The following is a 24,797-nucleotide window of genomic DNA, read 5'->3' on the forward strand; positions in this document are numbered from 1 at the left end:
TTAAGCGACCAACTTTGGTCGCTAACTTTTGAATTATATTTATTTATATTTTATAATTTATTTTAAATAAATATATATTTATTAAAATATAATAACTGGGTCCGCTTTAGCGACCAATGTTGGTCGCTATCAACTTATCCTTCAGTTAGCGACCAACTTTGGTCGCAAGTTTTAAATTATATATATTTATATTTTATAAATTTTATAAAATAAATATAAAATTATTAAAAAAATTTATGTGGGTCCCGCTTAAGCGACCAACATTGGTCGCTAATCTCAGTATATCTTTGACCAAACAAGTCTGACCAGTCCAGTCAACAGTTTGACTAAATTTGCGACCAAATAGCGTCCAACTTTGGTCGCTAAAGTATTTCAAATATTTTTTTTATTATTTTCGGCAGTTTGGCGACCAACTTTGGTCGCTTTTTTTGACAGACCAAATTTGGTCGCTAATCTTTGGTCGCTTTTTACAGGGATTCTAGTAGTGATATTAGAACGTAAGCCTATTCATGTAATTAAAAAATAAGAGGTATTAATACTTGTTTATTATAGCAACTCGGCACATTGTTTTATTTATTCACATATGTCTATTTCAACGCAATTGTTAATTCAATTGCGTACTTCTAAGCAAACTCATAATAAGTAAGTACTTAAATAATACTCCATAAGTACTTAATTTAAGTACTTGCTTCTTATGAGTTTGCTCGGGAGTACGCAATTGAACTAACAATTGCGCTAATAGATATATGTGAATAAATAAAACAACGTGCCTAGTTGCCATGGAAGATGTCATTAGGAAATGACTAAGGGTGTACAAATCGAACCGGAAAATCGCACCAAATCGAAAGTCAAACCAAATCGATTAAAAAACCCGACTAGGTTTGGTTTGATTTGGTTTGGTATTGAGTAAAAAGTCTGAACCAAACCAATATATAACTATATAATTTTTATATATACTTTTAAGATTTTATATAGAATTTTCTTTACAAAATGTCTAGAAATATTTGGGATTATCTTGCCAGATATAATATCTAATAGTATATGAAGTGCTCCATATTTGTTAACCTTAAATAATGGGTTGTATGATCACTTTCTCATCAAATGTTATTGAAATGCGTCAATCTCTTTGTTCTTCCATATTCATATCATATGTAAAGATCTACTAAATTGAAATATCTTTTTCGAATGTGAAGTGATTATTATTATTATTTAGGTATCATATTGATTTTTATGTTTAATTACTAAATTTGGTTAACCTTGAAAGTGTACATCAACGAAACATTATTGCCAGACGACTAAAAAAATAACTATTATGTGTTACTAAGAAAATTCTCTCATAAGAATATTTTAATAGATAATATGTTTGTTAATTTCTAGTATTTTTACTAAACATATATTTACTTATAAAAAGTTTAACAAAGTAAGATTAAAATAATATTTAAGTAACAAAAAAACCCGAAAAATCAGACAAAACCGGACCACTCCAAACCGATATAGTTGGTTGGAATTTTTACCTCCTATAGCAAAGGTTAACACCTTATTTATTTTAAATAAATACATTTAAAAAAATTATATTCTATAAATACCTTTTAATGTTTATAGCAAAGTATCTAATTTTGGTTACCTCCTAACCCTAAGCCACTAAATATGCTATTCAGTTATACTGTTTTCTTTCTCTCTACTTTGATACATGTCATTCTCTTCCCCCATTCCCTGAAAACACGATGCTCAATCTCAAAATTCCTCTCACCTACATCACCTACGTTCTCTCTGATCCCAATTTCTCCAATTCCATCGGAGCATGCATATATGTTACCACATCTATATAAAGTTTTTTGTGTCGGAACGTCGTCACTAAGCAATAGAAGAGGAACTGAAGAGATTCCAACAGGGGAGTTAGGTTTTAAAAGGATGTTCTTGCGTTCCTTAGATTGAATGTAGGTGCCATTCAGATTTTCTATGCTGCCGTAGAGGTTAGGCAAACATCTGTTCATCCCATTCTCCTTAAGAAGCTTGACAACACTGCCCACAGGCAATGAGAGGATGTGAAAGAGGAAATCAACGCAACTTTTTCAGCCTCCGCAAGTACAACTTTCCGAGCCTTGGTGTCAAATCAAAAGCTTCATGCTCAATTTGGTTTCTTCAGAATTAGTCGTCATTTTAATTAACTGCTGCAAGTCTTAAATTAGTAAAGCTCTAGGTATGTTAATATTGGAGAAAGAAGAGTCCTTATTCTGCCATCATTGCTCGACGACGTCATCTTCTCGAGGTTCATCTTCTGGAGAAAGAAGAGTCCTAATATTGGATAAATTCGAGGTTCTCAACTTCCGTCATCTTCAATACAAGACTCAAGCTTTAACAGAGTCTTTATTCTGCCACCATTGCTTGACGGCGGATTCGCCGGAAATTAGGGTTTGTTCTTGAACAAAGACGACGGAGTTTGGGGCTGAGCAACTTGAATTTTCTGTTAATATTTTTCAATGTATCTCGCTTTATTTCCATGTATTTCATTGTATTCAATGTATTTTTTTTTATTGTATTTCAATGTATCTCGTTGTATTCCATGTATTTTGTTGTATTCACTGTCTCGTTGTATTCCATGAATGTATTCATATATTTTTTTTAATTAATATAATTTATGTATTCAGATGTATTATATAATTTCTCTAAAGATTGCTATGTTTTTGGGGTGTTTTTCGATTGGGAATCTTTTTTATAACTGGAAATACAAAATTTTTGTGTTATAATTGAGTTTGTTGAGTTAGATTAGGAGTCTATTATGTTAATTGATTCACTTTCCATTTAAAAATAGTGTAATCCCCTGTTTCACCCCCGTGAATACAGTCGAATACAATAATCTGTCCAGCTATAATCCCATGTTTCACGCCATGAATACAGTCGAATACACTCGAATACAACAACTGATTAGCTGGACTTCCCTGATTCACGCCTATTTTTGCTATTGTATTCATGAATACAATACCTTAAATACATCTAATACATCTTATATCAACAGAAAACGTATCTACAATCTGTAATATAGCAAATGATATTTATAGATAGTTAATTACCACTAAAGGATAGTGCTTTATGAAAATTTCTCTAATTGGTTTGGTTTGGTTTTGATGATCAAAACCAACCCGGTCCATGTACACCCGTAAAATGACTGAAAATCTTTACGCCATATAGAGTATAGAACAAATAAATTGTACAATCACTTCTGTTAAAAGTTAATTGTATGTACCTTTAAATAATAAATATTGATCCGTAATCTAAAACAAATACTCCTGTGTAACCTGTCATATCTCATCAAATTACATTGAATATTCTGTACACTGTCAGTTAGTATTAATTAAAAATATCACCATTGCAAGAACCATTATATTCTGTAAAAACATTGTATGCACCAACCATTTTTACCAAACTATATAAACTTATCACGGTTTGATTTGATTTAACCGCCTAATACCAATATGTATTTACCACAAAAATCGCGTGAATTGGGCATCTATCATTTTGATCCCCCAACTTCAGCCTTAAAAATCAAACTCCTCCTCCAACATTAAACAATAGATTTTCTGCTCCTCCAAACTCGATTATATTTTTAAAATACCTATTTTATCCTCAATATTGGAATAAAAGATCTTATTAATATCAATAAAATAAAAGTTTGTGCTTTAATATAAAATGATAATTTGTTTATTAATATAAAAAAAATAATTAAAAATAGAGGCAAATTTTATAATAAATTCCTAAAAGATTGCATATCTATACCTTATATGTTCTTTAGATTACAGCTTAGAAACTATTTTTTTATCATAGAAAATATTTAATAAGAATAAAAACTCAAATATATATATATATTATATATATATATATATATATATATATCAAGTATAAAAGAGAAAGTAAAACTGAAATATATACTTAATAAAGTAACAATAAAAAGGAGTAACGATAAAATTTGTTAAAAATTCACAAAGGTACTATTCTAGTTAAATTTTATTGAGCTTTAGGTATAAAAAAGGTAGCCCGGTGTATTAAACTCCCATTATGCGCGGATTCGGAGCCCATTAAGCTTTAATTATAAAATTTATATTAAGATATTTACATTGGCAAAACACCTAGCTAAAGACAAAATATATCGCATGTAATATGATTAAAAAATATATGCAAAGAGGAGGAATTTAAATTATTAAGGATAAAATAGATAATGCATATGATAGAAGGAGCATAATGTCTATTGTTTATTATTGGAGGAGGAGTTTGATTTTTAAGGTAAAGTTGGGTAATCAAAATAATTTACACCGAATTCAAAATTAATTACTTATTTTATTTCTTCTCCAATTAGAAATTCTTTAATTTTAGATTTATTATACCCCACGTATAGATGCCTAATGTCACGCGGTTTTTGTATACTTTTTTAATTTAATATTAATTAATGTCAACTCGATGCATGTTGGCAAAGCTTAATTCGGAACTTTGTCTATTTAAATTATTTTTTTTTTTTTTTGCAGTGGTTGAAGGCTGGTGGGTGTGTATGTACACATATATATACAAAGCTTTATAGGGAAAAAAAAAGAGAAGGAGTCATTGGTGAAGGTTTTGTAAAGATGGTGAGTGTATCAAGAATCCTATCAACAATTTCCAAGAAAATTATCAAACCCTCTTCTCCCACCCCATCTATTCAAAGATGTCACAAACTTTCCCTTTTAGATCAAGGCCTTACTCACAACTTATATGCCCCTTTGTCTTTTTCTACCCCAAACATCAAGTAGCTACTATCTCAAATGGACCTAAACAACTACCAAATCTTTTGTCAAAAACTTTAACTTGTTACTATCCTTGTGCTGGAAGTCCAAAAGACAATGCCACTATTGATTGTGGAGCTGACTTCTTTCAAGTTCAAATTAGTTCTCAAATGGATAAAGTTATTCAAATATCAAAGATTTGACATTTCGTCAAGGTTTACCTTGGGATAGTTGTATTGATCGCGCCTTAACTATAGTCCAAATTAGTCATTTTGATTGCGGTGGAATAGCAATGGAATTTTTACAGTCCTATACACTATATGAAATTATATTACCCTCTCTATTCAAGTTTTACTATAATTACATTTTATATACCCAATTACCATTTATGTACATTTTAAGGGAATTAATGATAATAATTAGCCTTACTCTAATGTATCTTCCACTCCCCCACATTTCTCTCTCCACATACCACCCCCCCTCCCCCACGTATCTTGCACTCACCCACGATTCCACCATTGACAACCGTTAAAAAGCTTTGAGGCTTTGAATTCGAATTTAGGTTTTCAAAAAATATTATTTGTTTGAATTGGGTGTTGTTGCAAAGAATTGGGAATTCTCTCTACGTCTCTCTCTATCTCTCAATCCCCAATTTCAGTAATGTAAAGCAAAGGAAAGAGAGCAGCAATTCCACTATTGACAGCCATTAAAAAGCTTTGAAGTTTTGAATTCGAATTCGGGTTTTTAAAAATTATTATTTGTTTGGATTGGGTGTTGTTGCAAACAATTGGGAATATGGTTTGGAGTTTATATCTCAATTTTGAGGAGTTTTGGTGAAGATTAGACGTGATTTTGGCTGAATTTCAGATTGAAACTCGAAGAAGAAGAAGAAGAAGAAGAAGAAGAAGAAGAAGAAGAAGAAGAAGAAGAAGAAGAAGATATTTTGTACATTATATTTATGAAATTGTAGTAAAATTGTAGAAAAATTATATTCTGTTGTTTATATATATATATATTGTTTAAATATTGTATGAAAGTTGAACAACATTGTATAAAAATTATATTTAAGTTATACGATATTGTAGTTGTATATAACTGAGTAGAAATAATATATGATAAGTTGTATAATATATAATTAGTTGTATGAATTTTATTTTTGCTATGTATAAATCAGATACAAAATATACAAAAGATATATTGTATAAAATTTATATTTACGTGGTATGATATTGTAGTTGTATATAACTGAGTAGAAATAATGTGTGAAAGTTGTAGATAAGTTGTATAATATATAATTAATTGTATGAAATTTATTTTTACTATGTATAAATCATTTGTAAACAACTTGTAAAGATCGTTTGATTTTTATTTTCAGATTTCTTACGTGTAAAATGACAAATCTCTTCTTACTTTTAACATAAAACTAAAGAAAATTTGTACCCTGTCTATTCTAAGTGGCACGTGCAAGTAATGACTCTACCCTTTTCCTGTATTGGAGTTTGAAGTTATAATTGAACAGTTGAAATCATTTATTTAGAAACGAATTAGCCCGTATTAACTTTATTATGCCTTGCACGTGCAAAGCTTTGAAGTTGGCAAACAAAGAATTATAAGAAATGAGAACAATGTAAGAAAGACTGTGGCAAATAGTGTCAACTTAAGGTAATAATATACCTTCTCTGCCACACAATGACAAGACTGGAGTGTTATTTAATTTAGCTAATTTTCAGCGTCTGTATAAACATTACTTCGTTAATTCTGTTTGTTGTGTACCTCTGCAAGTATTTTTGTGAAGATTCAACAGCTTTTGTAGTGAAGTTAGTAGATTTACATCTGTTTTGCTTTAGAAACAGAGTTTTTTTTTTGGACAAAAAGGAATATGAATTGGTGTAAATGTACACTATGGGTGAAGTTAGTAGATTTAGTTGGGAAATTGTTTACTCAGATATGGGGAGAAAGACAGAATCCGGAGAGAAGAGGGGAGAGAGGAGAGAAAAAAGGAAAAGGGTGTAACTAAATCCCTTGATTGAAGGCACAAATAATGGATTGGGAGCCTTTTAAGGTGAATTGTATATATTTTGTAACTAAAATGTGTTTAGGTCGAGTAAATACCAATACATGAACATTTTTCGTAATAAGGTTTCAAATAGTGTATAGGAATGAAAAATCCCAATAGCAATTAGTGTTCGCCTTTCAGAGAAAGTGGGAGATGCATGTAGTGGTTACTATTTTTTGAGAGATTGGGCTGCACTAACTCGAAATCCAAATGCAAAAGTATCTCCAGTATATTTTCCCTACTTCCATCACCATTTGATGGTCCTCTAGTTTCACGTGTAATCGAGTCGAAACACAAGGATTGTATCCAAAAGAGGTTTGTTTTTTCTGACTCGAAATTAAGTGCTCTCAAAGCCTATATTGCTGATGAATCAGGACTACAAAAACCAACAAGGAGCGAGGTCGTGAATGCCCTTCTCTACAAATGTGTTGCCTTTGCTGTAAGTCGTAGCCCGGGTTCATTTCAGCGATCTCAGTTGATTCAATACTCAAATCTCCGAGAAAGAATTTCACCTCCACTACGACCAAGTACCATAGGGATTATTCTGACAGTCTTTTCTACACCAATATATAATAACGAACGAGACCTCAGGAACCAGTACGAGATATAAAAAATTCCAAAAACCACCTCTCCGGCAGAAATAATCTCGAAGAAAATGAGTGGGTTAAAGAGATGCTAGATGCATATTGAACAGGAAAAGAGTTATTCAATCGAAGGAACTGTGATGTGTACCTTTGTAGTAGTACATTAATGTACGAATACGAGAAACTAGATTTTGGATGGGGGAGACCTGCGAGAGGAAGCCTAGGAAATATTGGTCAATTTAGCAACAACTTTATCTTAATGAATACTCCAGATAGAGGAGTAGAAGCGTTGGTGAACTTGAACGAACAAGAAATGTCTGTGTTCGAGAATGATAAGGACCTTGAATTTGCTACTCCTAGTGATCGGGATAATTTGAACTAATTTTCCTTCGAGAAATGTCAATTTCGTTGTGTTAATGTGAGGAGCAAAATACTTTTTAATATCAAATATCGTTGGGACTTGTCCTATACTATTGTATTCCTAATTTCGCTAGCAATTTTCTTCTTACTGCAAATTAATAATTTGAACTAATATCGCTTTAATAGTGACTCGTAAGTTAAATTGTTAAGCTTGATGTAAAGGGAGACATTTTTCTTGTTTCCTTTTTATTTTTCTTGAGAGGACTTTATGTTTGAGAATTAAAGGCTGGTTGGGGGCGAAAACAGGGGAATTAAGACGGAAGAACCAAGTATAAACCAAAGGACAGGGATGCTCTTCCACTAAGATGATCATAACAAACATCAACATGGAAATAGCATCATAAGAACCAACACCAACATCAAATTCAAGCACATTTACTGGTCTCTTTCATTTCTTTCTCCTTTTTATTCATTTCAATTCCACTTCACCATTCCTACAGTGAAGGGGAAGAAACGAACTGTCTTGGTAAGCTAAAAAGATCTCTCTCTTCAAATGGAGAAGTCCACTCCCGAGAACCACCAGTAGATGTTTCCGCTGTCGCAACTCTTTCCTGCAATCCGGGAATTGAGACACCGCCTCCATTGGACAGAACAGGTCTCATGGCAGATGTAACACCGAGTCCAGGGGTAAATGAATCATATGTACGAGCATTGTTTGGCATAAGAGAGTTCGTCGTTGACCACATGCCACCTAATCTTGATGATGAAGTCCCACGATCTAAACTCCAATCTATGTTGGCGTAGTCTAGCTGCACCATTGAGCCACCACCACTGTTCCAATCAACTGGAGATGCTGATCCAGATGCACCATTGGTTCCAAACCCAGAGAAGAGTCCAAGCGAGGAAGCTGGAGAAAGGGTTTGTGTCTGCAGAGCACCTGTTCTATTCCACAAACTATTCCCCCGGCTTATTCCTGGCGATTCAAGTGAGCCACTGCTAGAAACAAGTTGGTGCTGTTGATACTGAAGTTGGCTGTACAACTGGTTTGTGCTGACACCATTTGTGCTCAGGCTTCTTGTGCCAGGAATATGTGGCATCAGTCCATTGGGTTTCATTGTTTCAATAGAATTGTTAGGAAACCACCCTGCTGCAGTTCCAGGTGGAGAAGAGCTAACAGTTAAGGTGGGAGTCTGCTTAGGATTAATTGATTGATTGGGTCGCTGCATAACTATGACTGGTTCTCTCACGGTTCCTAGTTGTAGATTCTTCAACTCATTTCCTACAGCCACATAACGAGCTTCTGACTTGGCAGATGAGGGTGATGCCTGCAGAGGAGATGCCAAAGAATACGAAACAGAAGGATTCGATCCAGCATTTGGCCACCTTTTGTCAGCAGGCACCACCACCTGCGGTGGCTTGGCCCAGTCCAGTTTCGGTTGAGCCTTTTTTAATGATTGTATACTTTTGCTCCCATTATCCGCAGAAGACCCTGCTGTGGCTGCAACTTTCGTATAATTGAAGTCTCTGTCATCCCTCTTTGGCAATATTGTGCTGGATGAAGGTTTTACAGGTGCTCTTAGTAAGTTCTGACTGTTGACAACTGGAAGCTTGCCATTGCCCACGGTAGGAAGATCACCACTTTCTTCAGGCTTAGATGGAACAGAATGAGGTTCCTGCTTTTGTGACCTCAAAGTCTCTCCAGCCTTCTCGAGATCACCCTCACAGGCAACTACTGCTCTTTCAACCTCCTGCCTGGAGCACTTATACCTAATTTCCATGTCCGCAATTCGGGCAAGCTCTTCTGAAATGTCAATTTTCAGATTACCCGCACCATCAAGATTATGTTCCTTATGTTTATCTGCTTCTTCACCTCCTTCAAATAACCACGACACTGATTCTTCTACTCTGCCTTCATTCAAGATAAGAGCCATTGTCGCTCGTTCTGAAGAGAATCCCATAGCCACAAGCTGCTGGGCAAGAGCTTCCAGCTTTCTCGACATGAGATAGCCACTGCACTTTTCATGCAATTCTTGAGCTCGTCTCTCCTTTTGACGTTGATGCTTCTTCTCATTTTTCTGACGGATTTTTTCGCGCTTGTCGTTGTCAGAGCCAGGTACTGTCTCTGGCCGGGGAGGAGGATTGGACGTTTTCTCTTTATGGTCCTCGGACTCACCAGACCAGCTACCATTATTGGAAACAGAATCATACTCAGTGCTAGCTCCAAGTGAGTGCCCACTATGGTCATCTGTCTCGTCAATATTTCTGAAACGACCATTCACATGAAGAGCAGCATTTGAAGTCACAGGAGCTGTCTCAAGCGTATGGAATGTTCCTAAAAGAGGATTGTATCCACTAGTGGGTGTTGCAGCACCTGCATTTACACTTGAAGGCTTTGAAGCAGCTTTGGGTGGTTCCTTGCCACCCTTTTTGTCCTTTGGCTTGGACCTAGATGCTGGGGACATTGCTGCAGCTTCTAATTCAAAAATCTATACCAGAGAAGAAGAATAATAGAGTAAGTTTAGCACAAAGTGTAAATTTTCATATCGATAAGAGGCTCTTCATCAATAAAAATTACAATATAAGTTTGAAGAAGAGAACGACTTCTTGTCGAAAAAGAGTACACAAGTAGAGGTCTGCACATTCCCCTTAAGAGAGGAAGATCTAATAAGTTCCATAATAGCATCAAAGGCACAAATATGAGGATATATATAACTGAAGTTTTTTAATTCCCAGGCTTGATGTGTACATCTCAGTATCAACTGACAGACAAGTAAGCAAGACAGAACTATAGATGAACATGGACCCACTTTTATCTGTTAGACAATTCATTGTATTCCTGAAACAATAAACTTAATGAGTTGATAATGATATAATGCAATGCATTGATTAAATTCACATACAAAGAGGAGACATGAACACAAACTTGCACTATCAGAGAAGGGTCAAATATGTTACTATTGCAAGTTTTGAGCAATTCTTTTAAACATGCAGAAAAGCTGAACCAACAAGAATTCTACTGCAACTCTAGTCACACGACAAGAGAGATTCTAATGTTACCACTGCCGGAGAGCAAAAGCAGATAGACAAGCATAGCTAATGAATGAAGTAAGCCTCATTCTATCAGATCAGAAGCCAAAGCCCATGGAAAATGGAAAATTAATAGAAATGAGTATCAATCGAGATACTACTAACTAATAGAAAGGAGCGTCTATCCAGGTAATCCTAGTAAAATTCCAGCCAAAGGATTGTCTTTATGTTTGTTTCATCATCCGTAGTCTAGTAAACTTCAGCACTAACTACATCGAGAATCCTAAAAACCCTACCTATTCAAAGGCATCTCCAATTAGCAATTTGAGTGGCAACGCATATGCCTGAGACGACTGCCTCACATGATTACACAAAAGGGGATTTTCAGTCATGCAGAGAACTGGATTAAGACTATCTTAGGTGTAGTTTCTCTGGTTGGTTAGAGGCAAGAAATGTCTTCAAGCAGCAATATCTAATCCTCGATCTCATTCATACCACCATCCAAGATGAATTTTTTATGCATCAGTAATTGCATAATGCGAATGAACTCACTCTATTTCACAAACACCACAACCCCACCGTCCAAAAGAAAAAACAAAATCATTTATACAAATCCTTCTTCCTTTAACTGTTATAATGAGTTGACAAGAAAGTCACAAGACCTACAGCCAATGTCAGTTGCGGATTTACGTTTGAGGTATGTGTGCTGAAGCACCCATTGGCTTAGGCCAAATTGTGTTATGTACTCATAGATGATACCTAAAAAGTTAAATAATTGACCATGAGCACCCACTATGATCATGTTTGACCACTGTTAATTTACACTAAAATCAGTGAAGCACCCACGACCTATAATTCCTGGATACGCCACTGGCCAGTGTTAATATAAGAGTAGGCAAGAAACTCTCATCGAGAAGACTAATATAAAATTAAATGAAAACATAAGCATACTTCCAGAATTGTACTGAGAGCTCGAACAGGACAACGACAGTAGCATATACCGACCATTCAAAGTAGTAATTCTAACATATCACATCAATATACATAGTTGATGGGCAACGGCACGCTTCTGACAGTGATTCAGTAAGAGCAGCACATACATACACAGAAGTTTTGCAGTCTATCCAGAAATACAGATAATGGACACGAAGAACAAACAAAAGAGATTGAGTTTCATGGCATTTGGACTGTTTTTTAAAGGGGCCTAAAGACCAAGATTCAGTCAGCACAATTTTCGTCCAGATCCATGATAAACAGAAAAAGACACATCTGATAAAAATAAGGAATGTGAACTTTTATGAATTGTCCACATCTTTTTTTTTTTTTTTGAGAACTCGTGCAAGAAGCTAAATAAGTTGCATTTGTTGTCAAAACAGAAACAGAGGAGATAGATAAGTACATCAAACAATCACTGTTAATTTAATTAAGATCCTTTCTGGAAGAAATAAATTGGTGCCAAAATCAAAAACCCATTGCAATTTGGACAACTGTAGAACCTATAATTTCCAATACCTCATTCAGCTGCTTACAAATTACTAATTTCACAACTGGCAATCAATCATTTACCATAGAAATTCTTATGCAAGTTCCATAACTCACGGAGACCTAGGCACACAAGATATTCCATCTACAATTAACTTACAAGAAAAGAAAAGACTATCTTGATGAGAAATTGTTTCCAAATTACACCTTTGATTTCCAAATAGAACAAGTCAGTCATGGTATTTCTGATCCGTAACATGGTTGCAACTATTTTAGAACAATATGGTCACGACATTTCTGATCCTAACCAGTGTAATACTTCGACCAGTGCTATCAAAGGCGAAAAGCGCAAAGAAGCTCAAGGTGCGTTGGGCCTTTAAGAGCAAAGGACAAATAAAGTGTGGGCTTTAATGAAGAAATATGCAAAAGGAGAAAAATACAAATATGTACGTGCAGTCCAAGATTAATAATTATAAGCATCAATGACGAATATATTGACAAAAAAATTGAAAAAAATTACAGAAAGTTAAATATCAATTGTCTAGTGCCGCTTCTTCAAGATTACGCTCATTAGCAAGGAAAAGTATGTATTAGAGCCTTGATGACGACACTAAAGTGCCCGCAGAAAAATACGAGGTACGCTATTGCTTAGTCTAGCTTTTATGGAAGCTTTAACAATTTATGGACTGGTTGTAGCATTAGCACTTTTATTTGTGAATCCTTTTGTTTAATCTTAGCTTAGAAATATGAAAAATAAATACATTTTCATATTTTATTGCCTTCGACTTGTCGTTTGCTTTTTCAAATTCTATCAAGATTTCCCTCCTCCATTTCTTCATTCTTTGAGAAAAGAACCTACAGGAAGGGCTGATTTGCGGATGAGGAATTAGCATACTGACTTGCTTTCATCCTTCCCGTTCATAGACCAAGGGAAACTCTTTTTAATAAGTGTTAGTGTTCCAATAGGGCTAGTTCATTAGTTCATAATTGCGATTCTTCTTGGATAGCCTGGATTCTCCAGTCGAGAGTCACTTTGAAAGTATTACCTAGTCGAGAGTCACTTTGAAAGTATTACCTAAACTCTTCCGACTGAATATGATAAAGCCTATAAAACATAGAGCTACTATCATTTCTTCATTATAAATTGAGATCTTCTTCGTATTGCTAGGCGAAGCGCTCAACATGTTTTGTGCCTCGCTCCAGGGCTTAAGGCCGCTTTAAGCACACGTTTGACAACACTAATTTAGACCTATTCACGAATGTGAGGAGTGAAGGACGTTTAAAAAGAGAATCCCACCCCTTTTCCGAGACAAATAAAAGAGTCTCATTGCAACCATGACAGCGAATATCTCACAATCATTTAGGCTTTCAGCATCTTTTACTTATGAGCATTTTCGCCAAGACAAAAGAAAGGGGGGGGGGGGGGGGGGGGGGTTGTTAACCAATACAAAGAAAAAAAAGATCCAACTTTTCTAATAGAATCTTGCTGCAATCCCATTTCCTTTGGCAGCTTCTCCAGCCGAACCCATCCTTACCCCATAAAACCACAACTTCCCTGCATAATAGCACAAATGAATACCCCAAAATGCCTCGATCCAAATTAGATGTGTCAGCTATATGAATCCACTATTATCCCCGAGCTTCGTAGGCTGCGGTTGGTCCTGAGGGTTGGCCCAGACGGATTTCTCAGCCATTAAAAAAATCTTCTCTATCCATTCTGCTCTATTTGAGCCCCATCTATTCCAAGTCCCATCACTACCATCGTTTTGAGGATTCAACATAATTTGACTATTTTATCCATACATAACAATAACAACTACGCCTGAATGCCTCAATCCAATGATTGTCAATAATATCAATCACTCTATATCCATTCTGCCCTATCTGGGCCCATCTTATTCCATGTCCGCCATCCATCATTTTGAGGATTCAACATAATTTGACTATTTTTTTCCCCTGCCCGAATCATACCGCACCCATCCTCCTTTATCCATGGAAAATTCATGCTTAAATATGGATCATTTTATTTTCCCTAATACTAATCATGACCATAAACACAAATCAATACAAGGAAAATTTACATGGCTATATAACCAACATAAGCGCCAAATTCCCCTTCGTAGAAAAGTAAACAAAACCTCCTAATAATTTACCAATCCTCCAAACCGACATCTAAATAATAATAAAAAATCAGAAGAAAAAAGAAGGAGAAAATAAATAATCAATCTGCTACAGAAGATCGAGAGAAGCATACCTTTAAGGGAAGAGGAGGGGACGGATCGATCGAGGAATCGTTATACCGGTGAAGAATTTTCGAGAAGACGGATGAGTTGGGAATTTTTAGAGAGAGAAAGAGAGAGAGAGATTGGGGAATTGAATATAGACAGAGAATGAGAGAGAGAAAAATAGAGAGATAGGTAATGCGAGGCTGAAATGAAACTGAATCGACGAAATTAGGGTTTCCCCACAGATGCTTTTTCTCTATCTTTTTTACCCTTTTTATTTTATGAGAGTTAGTGACAGATATCAATAGAGAGAATTTTAAAGAAATACTATTACTACTATCATGTGGGGAAAAAAAATCTTCTATTTTTTATTATAATAATCTAAATAAAAGAAAATAATTTTATTAAAAAAAATTGCGTACGTGTAATTGCTAAAATTGTATGCTTAGACTTCATCCAAATTTGTGATCTTGTCGTTTGTGAAGTTTAAAAGAAAGATTACGAGAGTACCTCTACCAACTCAAGAAAAAATATTAGGTATTCTTTTATTTATCTAAACTTTATTATATAAATTTATTTAAATATTTGGTAGAACATTCAAAGGTACATGTAAGTTCACTTCGACTATAAAATATAAAATAAAAAGGCCAATTTGTGTGCATGTTATTTTCCTATGTGTCTATATATAGGTCGGTTACAAGAACTTTGTATGTTTGTGATACATGAGTTTGTTACAAGGGAAGCGATATATACATGTTTGCGCCTATTTAGGCCTCATTTGTTTGCACTTAATGAATGTCTGAATCTTAATCATTCATATATTAGATATTAAGTGCGTTTGTTTTTAAAGTCTGAATCTTAATTATTCAGATCTTAACCATTAAGTGTGTTTATTTTTTTTACTTAACAACCACTTAATGAGTCTGAATAGGTCTGTATGATTAAGATCTGTAACAGAGACTTAATTTCATTAAGATACTATCACATATTCATTATTAACTGCAGCTACCGCCTACCATTATCAACTGCCACCATGTCGTTGCCACCACCATACTCAGCCACCACCACAACTACCACCACCGCCGCCGCCACCACGCCACCATCATCCTCAATCATAGCCGCCACCATTATCGGCCATCACCATCCACCATCCCACCACTCCGACCACCATCATTCTAACTCACAGTCAACACTTATCCACCTCAACTACCACAACCAACCACCCCATCACCATTAACAACCACAACCGGCACCGCCTATCATTATAACCTATCACCACCTTCCTCAATCACAAACCACCACCCGCCATTATTAACTATCACCACCCACCACCACCACCACCATCATCAATCATAATTGCCGCTACTACCAATCACTACTAGCTACTAGCATGAACCACCATCATCAACCAAAATTACCACCAACCACCACGTTTAGTCGGCATTCACCCGTTAGCCATCACCACCAACAACTATCATATTTTAAAAAACTATATATTTTATTGATAGAATATTAGATTTCTTTTTTTAAATAAAGATAAATTTTATGCATTTGGATGTTAAAAATCAAACGGTCTTAATTTTTAGTATTCAGATCTTAATACACATCTTAATATATTCAGATGTGTATTCAGATTCAGATATCTTAATCTTAATACACATCTTGATATTCAGATGTGTATTCAGATCCAGACGTCTTAATCTTTAAAAAAAAAACAAATGAGGCCTTATTCTCCTCTGAAAATTTTAGCGGGGCTTCTTTACAGCTTGTTTGGATGGTTGTTACCCATCGTCTTATAATGTATTGTATTGTATTGTATCGTTTTATATATACAACGTTTGGATCGATTGTATTGCTTGCTATTGTTAAATAACATTTCGCTATTTGGTTTGACTGTATCGTACTGTACTATAACTGATAAATTACTAAAATACTCTCAATTGTTAGATATTAAATTTATCAAGATTTATACATAAAAATTATTTAAGAAAACCCATTTCTGCTAATTTATCACCAAATATGTCTTATAAATAGATTACGCAATTAAATTCGTGCAAATTCTAATAAAATTAGTGGAATAAAATTAGCAATTTTACATTGGAGTTGGAAGCGGGATAAGTTTCGGAAAAAAAAAGAAGGAAGAAGACAAAGTAGGTTATAGGTAGGGGTGGCAGATGGGGCGGGTTGGGCTGAATTTGGGCGGGTCAAGATGGCTTAGGTTAATGGGTCATTGCCCAACACAGTCTAAAGTGTACTTGGGCTAAGATGGGTTGGGTTAAGATAGGCTAAACAATGGGTCATAACCCAACTCGCCCAACTAGACCCATGTTTTAGAACCATGCTCATCTTGCATAAAAAACCTTTTACCTTAAAATGCGTTAGTTGAAAAATATTTTGCGAGTGAGGGTGGGGGTGGGGGTTGGGTGATGCCAAAAAACGATAAAATAGAAAATTAAAAATACAAAAAAAAAATTGAGGGGATTTGCGTGGGGGTGGGGAGGGGGGGATAGGGTGTAGGGTGGTGCAGAAAATTGAAAATCATACAAAAAAAAAAAAAAAGAAAGTGAAGGGGTTTGTAGGGGGGTAGGATGGGTGGATAGTGTAGAAAACAAAAAATAGAAATTAAAAATTTGAGGGGTTTGCGGGGGAGGGGGTTTAGGGGGTGGGGTGGGTGGGTTGTGCAGAACAACAAAAGAACAGAAAATTGAAAATACAAAAAAAAAAGAGTAAAATTGGGGCAACTTAGTAAATTTCTAGATAAGTTGGGTTGAGATCCCTTTGTTTTGGGTATATTTCATGGGTTGTATTTGGACTGCTTAATGGGTCAGAATGGGCTATAAAAAAATAAGAGAAAATCTCACTTTATACCCATTAATCTTAAACTATTTACCCTTTAATGCCCAGGCCCAAACTATTTACTACTCCTACCCATGGGGCCCAAACTATTTACCCGATTTTTCCCTTTTCTCGTTTTCTTCTTCTTCATAGAGGCATCTGAAAGTACCCAGTTTTTTTCTTTTCCCGTTTTCTTCTTCTTCTTCTTCACAGAGGCATATGAAAGTACCCGATTTTTTCCTTTTCTCGTTTTCTTCTTCTTCACATAGGCATTTGAAAGTACAATGAAACAAAAAAAAACCAAGAAATAGCAAAGAAAGGTAGCCATGGATGCGGAAGAAGGAACACAATAACCCGAGCTAGTTCTTGCACACAAACTCTTCCTTTTGACACACCCAGATATCAATGACTTGGACAAAGTTCGCCTCCGTGAAGAAGACTTGGACAAACTCTTCCATTTCCCTTATATCATTCTTCAAAAGAAATTAGATCTAATTATTTTAAGGATTTCTTGTTTGATTCAAAGTGGGTGTTGTTAAATATTGCTTATAGTACCTTCTGGAAGTTCATACTGAAATTTGATAGCATTTGGAGCTGATTTGAGGTGATTGAGATCGAAATTTTCAGTTGAAAATCGAAGAAGAACACAGCTACAATATACCGCTACGGTATACAATATGATGTAGGAGTATATAGCTATATTGCAACACTATACTATTATACTTTATAAAATAGTATACTGTAAACAGTATACCGCTACAGTATACTAATATACTATAGGAGTATATAGTTATACTGCAACAGTATACTATTATAGTATACAATATATTGTTATGGTATACTGTAATAATATGCAAGATACTGTAACAATATGCTGTAATAGTATACAATATACTATAATAGTATACTTATTTACTCGTAAATTTACTTGTCTTTTCTCTTTTAATTTGTTTTAAGCTTTTACCCAAGCGTGAGGGGCAAGCTGAAAATGCAAAAAAATAAAAATAAATTATAGTATGCTATATGATGTAATGGTATACTCTTACAATTAGGTCCTTTTAGGATTTTTAATTTTTTTTGACAACTGATATTATTTAAGTTTAATAATTGAATTAAAATTTTTTTAACTCTTTGCGTACAATTGTATACCCTGTTGGTAATACTATATACTATACCGGTATCTTATGTTAATTAATATTTTTTTGTTGTATTAACTACATTTAATTGGTACACAATTTGATTTTTCTTTAGTAATAATATAAAAAAAAAGAATAATAAAAAATAGTGAAAACAGTAAATGAAATTAGATTATAAAGAGAAAAAGAATATAAAAGACAGATGTTAAATAAAATTAGAAAAGGAAAAAAGAAAAAAAAAAAGAAGAAAACGAGAAAAAAAAAGGAGAAAAGAAAAAAAAAGAAAAAAGAAAAGAAAAGAAGCATAGAATTAAAAAAGATTTGTAGAATAAAGAAAAAATTCCCCACAAAACATACTATGGGTAGGAAATGTAATTAGTTTATGGGTATGAAAACAAATGGGTAGACAAGGATAAATAATTTTGTTTTTGTAGATAACTGTGTCAAAACCCCCAAAAATAATGGGTTAACTTGGGTTCAACCCAAACTGACCCATGAGCTAAAATGTTTGTAGCCCAACCCATTAATCTCTGGGCGGGTTGAATGGGTTGGGGTTCAAATTGCCACCCCTATGTATTATTGTCAACTTTGAACTTTAACTATTTCTTTTCATTTCTTGAAAAAGTTTATTAGTTGTATATGTTACACTTCCGTCCCTTAAAAAGTTGTTGCATGTATTATTTCAACTAGGAATTTATTTTTATTATTTTTGGTATGGGAACAACATATTCATGTCTGCTTTTGTGTTTATAGAAATATTAACTTTTGTGTTTTTATGCTCGTACGTTCCGTGTTATTTTAAATTATTGATATGGTGTCTAAACACCAGATTGGGGAAAATTAAGATTATAGTTTTATTGTTAAACTTTAATTTGTCCTCATGATAAACAATCTTAACATCCAATAAATATAAATTGTGCTTTGTTGGTCACTTTACTAATTATTAAACAATCACTTTTAACTGATGTTAACTTAAAAAAGAGACTAGAGTATAACTCCTAATAGAACAATTAAAGGATGAGTAATTATATGCCTTAACGATCTCATGAATTTACATAAGTTTGTTGGAAATGTTTGTAACCAAAATTAGGTTCATGTTTGACCTTATCAAAACATGGCTTTTCTAGTCTTTTTTTACGACAAAAATATTTCTTTGACTACCTACTCCCAATAAGTGTGTTATTATATTCTGTACTAGATGGTTTGTGCGAAATAGTAGTGCAGAAAATAACTTTGTTGTTTAGTTAGACTATGAAAAAATAAAAAACAGTATCACGAAGCTAAATATTAACATAATGTGCTTAATATTAACATAAAGTACATCATACATGTCGATGTATTTACGGAACAAAGTTGTACAAGTACATTCTTTAGCTTGCTAGAAAGACCAAAACAGTCAGGATTGTTTAAGTTCATGTTGGTGGTCCCACTAATCAAAAGATTTTGGATAAAATCTGGAGTTTAAGAGCTGCAGCTAACAACACATGCTTCATCTTGGTATTTACTGAAATACAAGGAAAAACAAGCATTAGAATTAGAACATAGTATACCAAGCTAAATCCATGATCCACAACAAAAGCAATAGCAAGGACAAAATATTAACATCAAGAAATATTGGTGAGGCGTAAAAGGGGAACTTCTCTTCCTCAACCTAAACATCAATAGAGAAACAAGGACCATATATTTACTTAGTATTAATGTTGAAATTAAAGCAAAATTTCGAACTTACCGAGGATTCAAAGGATAAAGTAAAAGCCACAAACTCAAGGTTATGAATGAGTACCAAACAAATAAATAAAGAAGAGGGGAAGATTTAAAATTTACCTTTACAGCTTTGCTAGGCGCAACTCGAATCACATTAACCAAGTTACTCCTAAGTCCTAAATAATCTAGTCCATCCTTCAGTATTTATAATATTATTGAATATCCTAGTAGAAGATTTCCACTACTTCCAACCACCAAATGTGTTCTTATTGTCTCCAGTGGAGCTACAATTGTCCTAGATATCTCCCCGGCAATTGCACCACTAAGTAACCTCCTTAATGAAGGAGTTGACACCTTAATAATCTTTAGCCCACCCTTCTTCTTCTTCTTCTTCTTCTTCCTCCTCTTCATTGCCTACAATCTCAGGGAATGACAAATACTTCATATACAAATCAAAATAAGGTAACTTAAATCCACCATTTTTGTCCCGGGAATTCGGATTATTAGGTGATGAAACACCAAAACCCATAGACTGATGCAAACAAACCACCAACAGGAACAAAGTTTGAATCTTGTAGACTCCATTGAAAACCCAACTGATAATTACACAAATTCACATTTCAACACTCGCATTTCCCTTCTACCCATCGTGTGTATCAAAAAGTCAGGCTGACCTGCTTCCTGAAGCAATTATTCAATTTTATATAGAACAATTCTTCTACTTGGGGTGCACAAATCCCCTTGTACTTGCCTCAAACATTAAATTTGTCATGCTGATGGTCAGAAAGTCAATTTCTTACAATGAGATCATCATGGAAGCTGAATAGTTGACTATGTAGACTGTCACATCTTATGTAACTAAGAGTTAGATAGAATGTACTACAAATTAAATGCCTATAACACGGGAATGGACTCATCATTGGTGAATTTCTCCGATGAGCAGAAGAAAATGGCAAGAAATGCTTCAAATGGAAGGATCTTTACTATGATAAAGATGGACATTTCTGAAATTTATCGTACTAAGAATGTGAAGCATCTACCACGAAGTTGTACAAACTCCATAATAAAGGAACCTCAATAAAGGGACATTGCTTACCTTTGTGATGTCAATGGAACTTCTCAATGAAAATAATCTCACATCTTCAAGCTGCAAAAAAGCCAAGAAGTATTACAAAGAGAAACTTCTCATCAATTAAAAATGCAACACAATAAACAACAACAAAAAATATGGAAGGCTATTTAACCTCACCAGCAAATTCACAACCATTACAAAGTGAAAAATTAAAGCTGATAGCACACATTTGACTGCCAAAAATATAAGCTTCTTGTCAATATTTCAAACTTCAAATTGAGTGCCAATGTCACTCTTCCGAGTGAAGTTAATAGAGTTTTTGACTAAAATCGTCCCTTATCTATGAGAGTGGGTTCATTTTTGTCCTTCAAATATAACCTAGAGCATCTTTAATCCTTTAACTTTGCTTAAGTGGAGCACATTTAGTCTCACTAACAGAATCAAGTTAAAAACTAATGGAAGGGGCAAATTTTTGGTGCTTTCCTTGAAACTTCTTAAATAATATCCCTAGGGGTTCTGTAATTTTATTAATTTAAAATAGTGACACCCCCACCTTTTAACCAAGGAGCAATTAATGTACGAGACATATTTTTTTAAAATAAACTATCATATGTGCAGAATTCAACTAACAGTGTTATCCTTTTCCTTGACTGAGACACGTTTTCTTTCCTTCTCCCTTCTTCATCTCTTAGGACAAGGTGAAACTAATTTAACCTTTATCAATAGCAGTTGTATAGACCTTTAGCAATAGCAGTTATCTAGAGATTAAAGAACGAGTAACTGTTGATGGAACCAACATTCAGTTCGGACTCACGCATGAAATTGATGGAACCATCGTACTTAATGTTAGTAACGGTGGTCTGAAATAGGTTTTTGATGTCGGTAGTGAAATAAAGAATGAGTACTTAAATTGGGAGAGTAATATCTAAGAAATACCACTCACTGAAGATGAAATTAAAACGCCGATTAAAGGAAAATCGGTCCTTGACGTCGTCGATTTGGAATGTGGAGCGAAGTGGAGATTTGGGATGGATGATCATTTACACATTCATTTTGCTGGATCAAGTTTTCTAGATCCTCTTCTTCGTCAGACGATTCTCTGTCCCTCATCATCTTGTTACGGATTTCAAATGTGCATTTGGCAACTTCGATATGTTTTTCTTATACTCTACGTTGTCACTGGAAACGGAGGGGAGTGCGTGTTTTTGTTGACAGTGAGCTAAGAACAATGATAATATTTGTTTGGTGCGTGGTTCTGTCAAGTTAACAATTGTTGTTTGTGATTTGTAATGAATTTCTAAGAGGGAAGGGTGTGGCCGAAGGAAGTACTACCAAATTAATCATGAGAGCGCAGTAAATTATCGTTTGTCGATATAAAAAAATGACCCGCCATATTATTTGAGAAAGCTTCAGGGAAAGCACCGTTAGAAAATTTGCCCCTTCCGTTAGTTTTTAACTTGATTTTGTTAGTGAGACTAAAAGTGCTCCACTTTAGCAAAGTTAAGGGATTAAAGATGCTCTGGGTTATATTTGAAGGACAAAAATAAACCTACTTCCATAGATAAGGGACAATTTTAGTCAACAACTTGAAGTTAATACCTGAAAAATAGTTTTTGAATCATAAAATTAACAATTTAGAAACTAATAGAAACAGAAACAAAAAGGGACTAATATTCAACCGGAGCTTCGTCTATCTTTCTTTTATTGTTAGACATCTATTTTTCAGGCATTTCAGAAAGTTTCTTTAAAAATAAAGTGTACATTTTATAACCTTGGCATTTAATTTATTCGTAGAGTAGACAATCTATACAGCATAACATGAAATATAAAGCACAACTATCTTGCATTATGATTAAGCAAGCAACATTAGAATAAAAAAGTGCAGAAATTACATCTTACAGTCGAGGCAGTCTCCCTTTTTCCACCACCTGGAGCGACTTCTATTTTCAAAAGCCTGTGAAATCAAAATTATGTGATCATTATATTCCAAATAAAAGGATCACAAAAGTTCGAATATGTCATGTATTGAGAAATTAAAATTCACAGAATATCACTAGTTATGAGTCGTGGAAAATATGTAAACAGGTGCGCCTAAAATTAAAAGAGCAATCTGGTTGCAAAATCGTCATAGATCGAGGAAGAAGAAGAGAATCAGTTGCTTTTACAAGGTTCAATTCGAGGAAGCTTAAACAATTAGAAAACGATTATAATCACGTAACAACAATAACAAGAGAATCAATAGATTTTAAGTGATTTCCTCGGAATAATATAACTCCAAGAACATATTTTCAAGAATCAACTCAAATTTATCTTTGAAAAACAAAGATGACATTGATCTCCCCTTAAAAAAGTCAGCTGAGATTAATCTTCAAGAAAAAATCAGATCAAATTAGCTTTTAAAAGAAATATCAATGTAGTGACAGACTATAAATCTTAGTCGAAATCTCATCAGAAATAACAAAATACAAAATAGTAGTATAATTTGAAGAAAATAGTAGCACCGTATTGTGGGAACATAAAACATACATGAGCAAATCAGACGAACTGACCAATATATATGCAGAAATTCAACAAAGAATTACCCAAAATTTCAAGATGTACAAATATATTTTAAAATAATGGATCGAAACACATGAATAGCTCAGGAAACAAAGGAATATTCAAAGAATGTTATATTAGATGAAATCTTGTAAGTTGTTATTATATAATTAAAGGTACCAATTCAAAAACAAATCCTTTCAGCAAGCAAATACATCATCAACTACATGTAAAAGTTAAAACGATAGCAAATAAACAATTGGTAAGTTCCTTCAGGCATATCAGCAAACACCTTGACTACAACACTGTATGTACTCCCACAGAGGCTGCTACACAATTATTCACATGCATGTGCAGAATCGGTACAGAGAAGATGAAGAAAGACCAACAAAAAGTCATGAAAATATCTATTCAAGACTTGATAAAAAAGAAATTCATTCAGGATCGGTGAAGAGAAATTTAATAATGCAAAAACAGATCATCTGAACCAACAACCAACATCGGAATATTTCTTAATTAGGTCTTCTTGATTTGTTCATAGTATGCAATTAATTAGAAACTATGTCGCTCTTAGAATACCCAAAACATAAAAGATAAAAAAACAAAATCAATCAGAAATAATACGCAAAGAGGAAGAAGAAGAACAATAAAACTCACTATAAAGAGGGGGGAAAGAAAGCAGAAGAACGATGAAGCGAGAACTGGAAATGGGGGCCTTCTCTGATGACAAAGAAGAACCCAAGTGAAGAGCAAAATCTAAAGAGACGTGGTGTTTAAAGTTGGACACGTGGAAATCTATAAGTCAGTATTTTTACCAGAATACCACCATTTTAAAATTAACATTTACGAAAGTACCCTTGGTCGTACCAAGGGACTTTCACTTATTATATAGTTAAAAAAAAATCTACAAAAGCAATGAATTACCTGCACGATCATCACACGAACCACAAGAACCTGCAGACTTCATAGTTACATAGGGGTATTCATAAAAATCCCAAAAATCAAACCAAACCGAAAATTAAATCAA

General features: G+C 34.2%; 1 protein-coding gene and 1 long non-coding RNA gene across 2 annotated transcripts; both read right to left on the reverse strand.

Moving 5' to 3' along the window:
- On the reverse strand, positions 8,084-14,738 carry LOC109208017. The gene is made up of 2 exons (XM_019371020.1): positions 14,515-14,738; positions 8,084-10,237 (listed from the first exon to the last, which is right to left on the reverse strand). Exon 2 carries the CDS (start codon positions 10,211-10,213, stop codon positions 8,246-8,248), a length of 1,968 nt encoding a protein of 655 aa, XP_019226565.1. The 5' UTR covers positions 10,214-10,237; positions 14,515-14,738; the 3' UTR covers positions 8,084-8,245.
- Positions 19,715-24,532, reverse strand: LOC109208028. The gene is made up of 4 exons (XR_002065096.1): positions 24,428-24,532; positions 23,125-23,186; positions 21,257-21,307; positions 19,715-19,960 (listed from the first exon to the last, which is right to left on the reverse strand). It is a non-coding gene; the product is annotated as an uncharacterized LOC109208028 (long non-coding RNA).

This window comes from Nicotiana attenuata, chromosome 2 (genome assembly GCF_001879085.1).
Source record: "Nicotiana attenuata strain UT chromosome 2, NIATTr2, whole genome shotgun sequence".
In the NCBI taxonomy this organism is placed as follows: Eukaryota; Viridiplantae; Streptophyta; class Magnoliopsida; order Solanales; family Solanaceae; genus Nicotiana; species Nicotiana attenuata.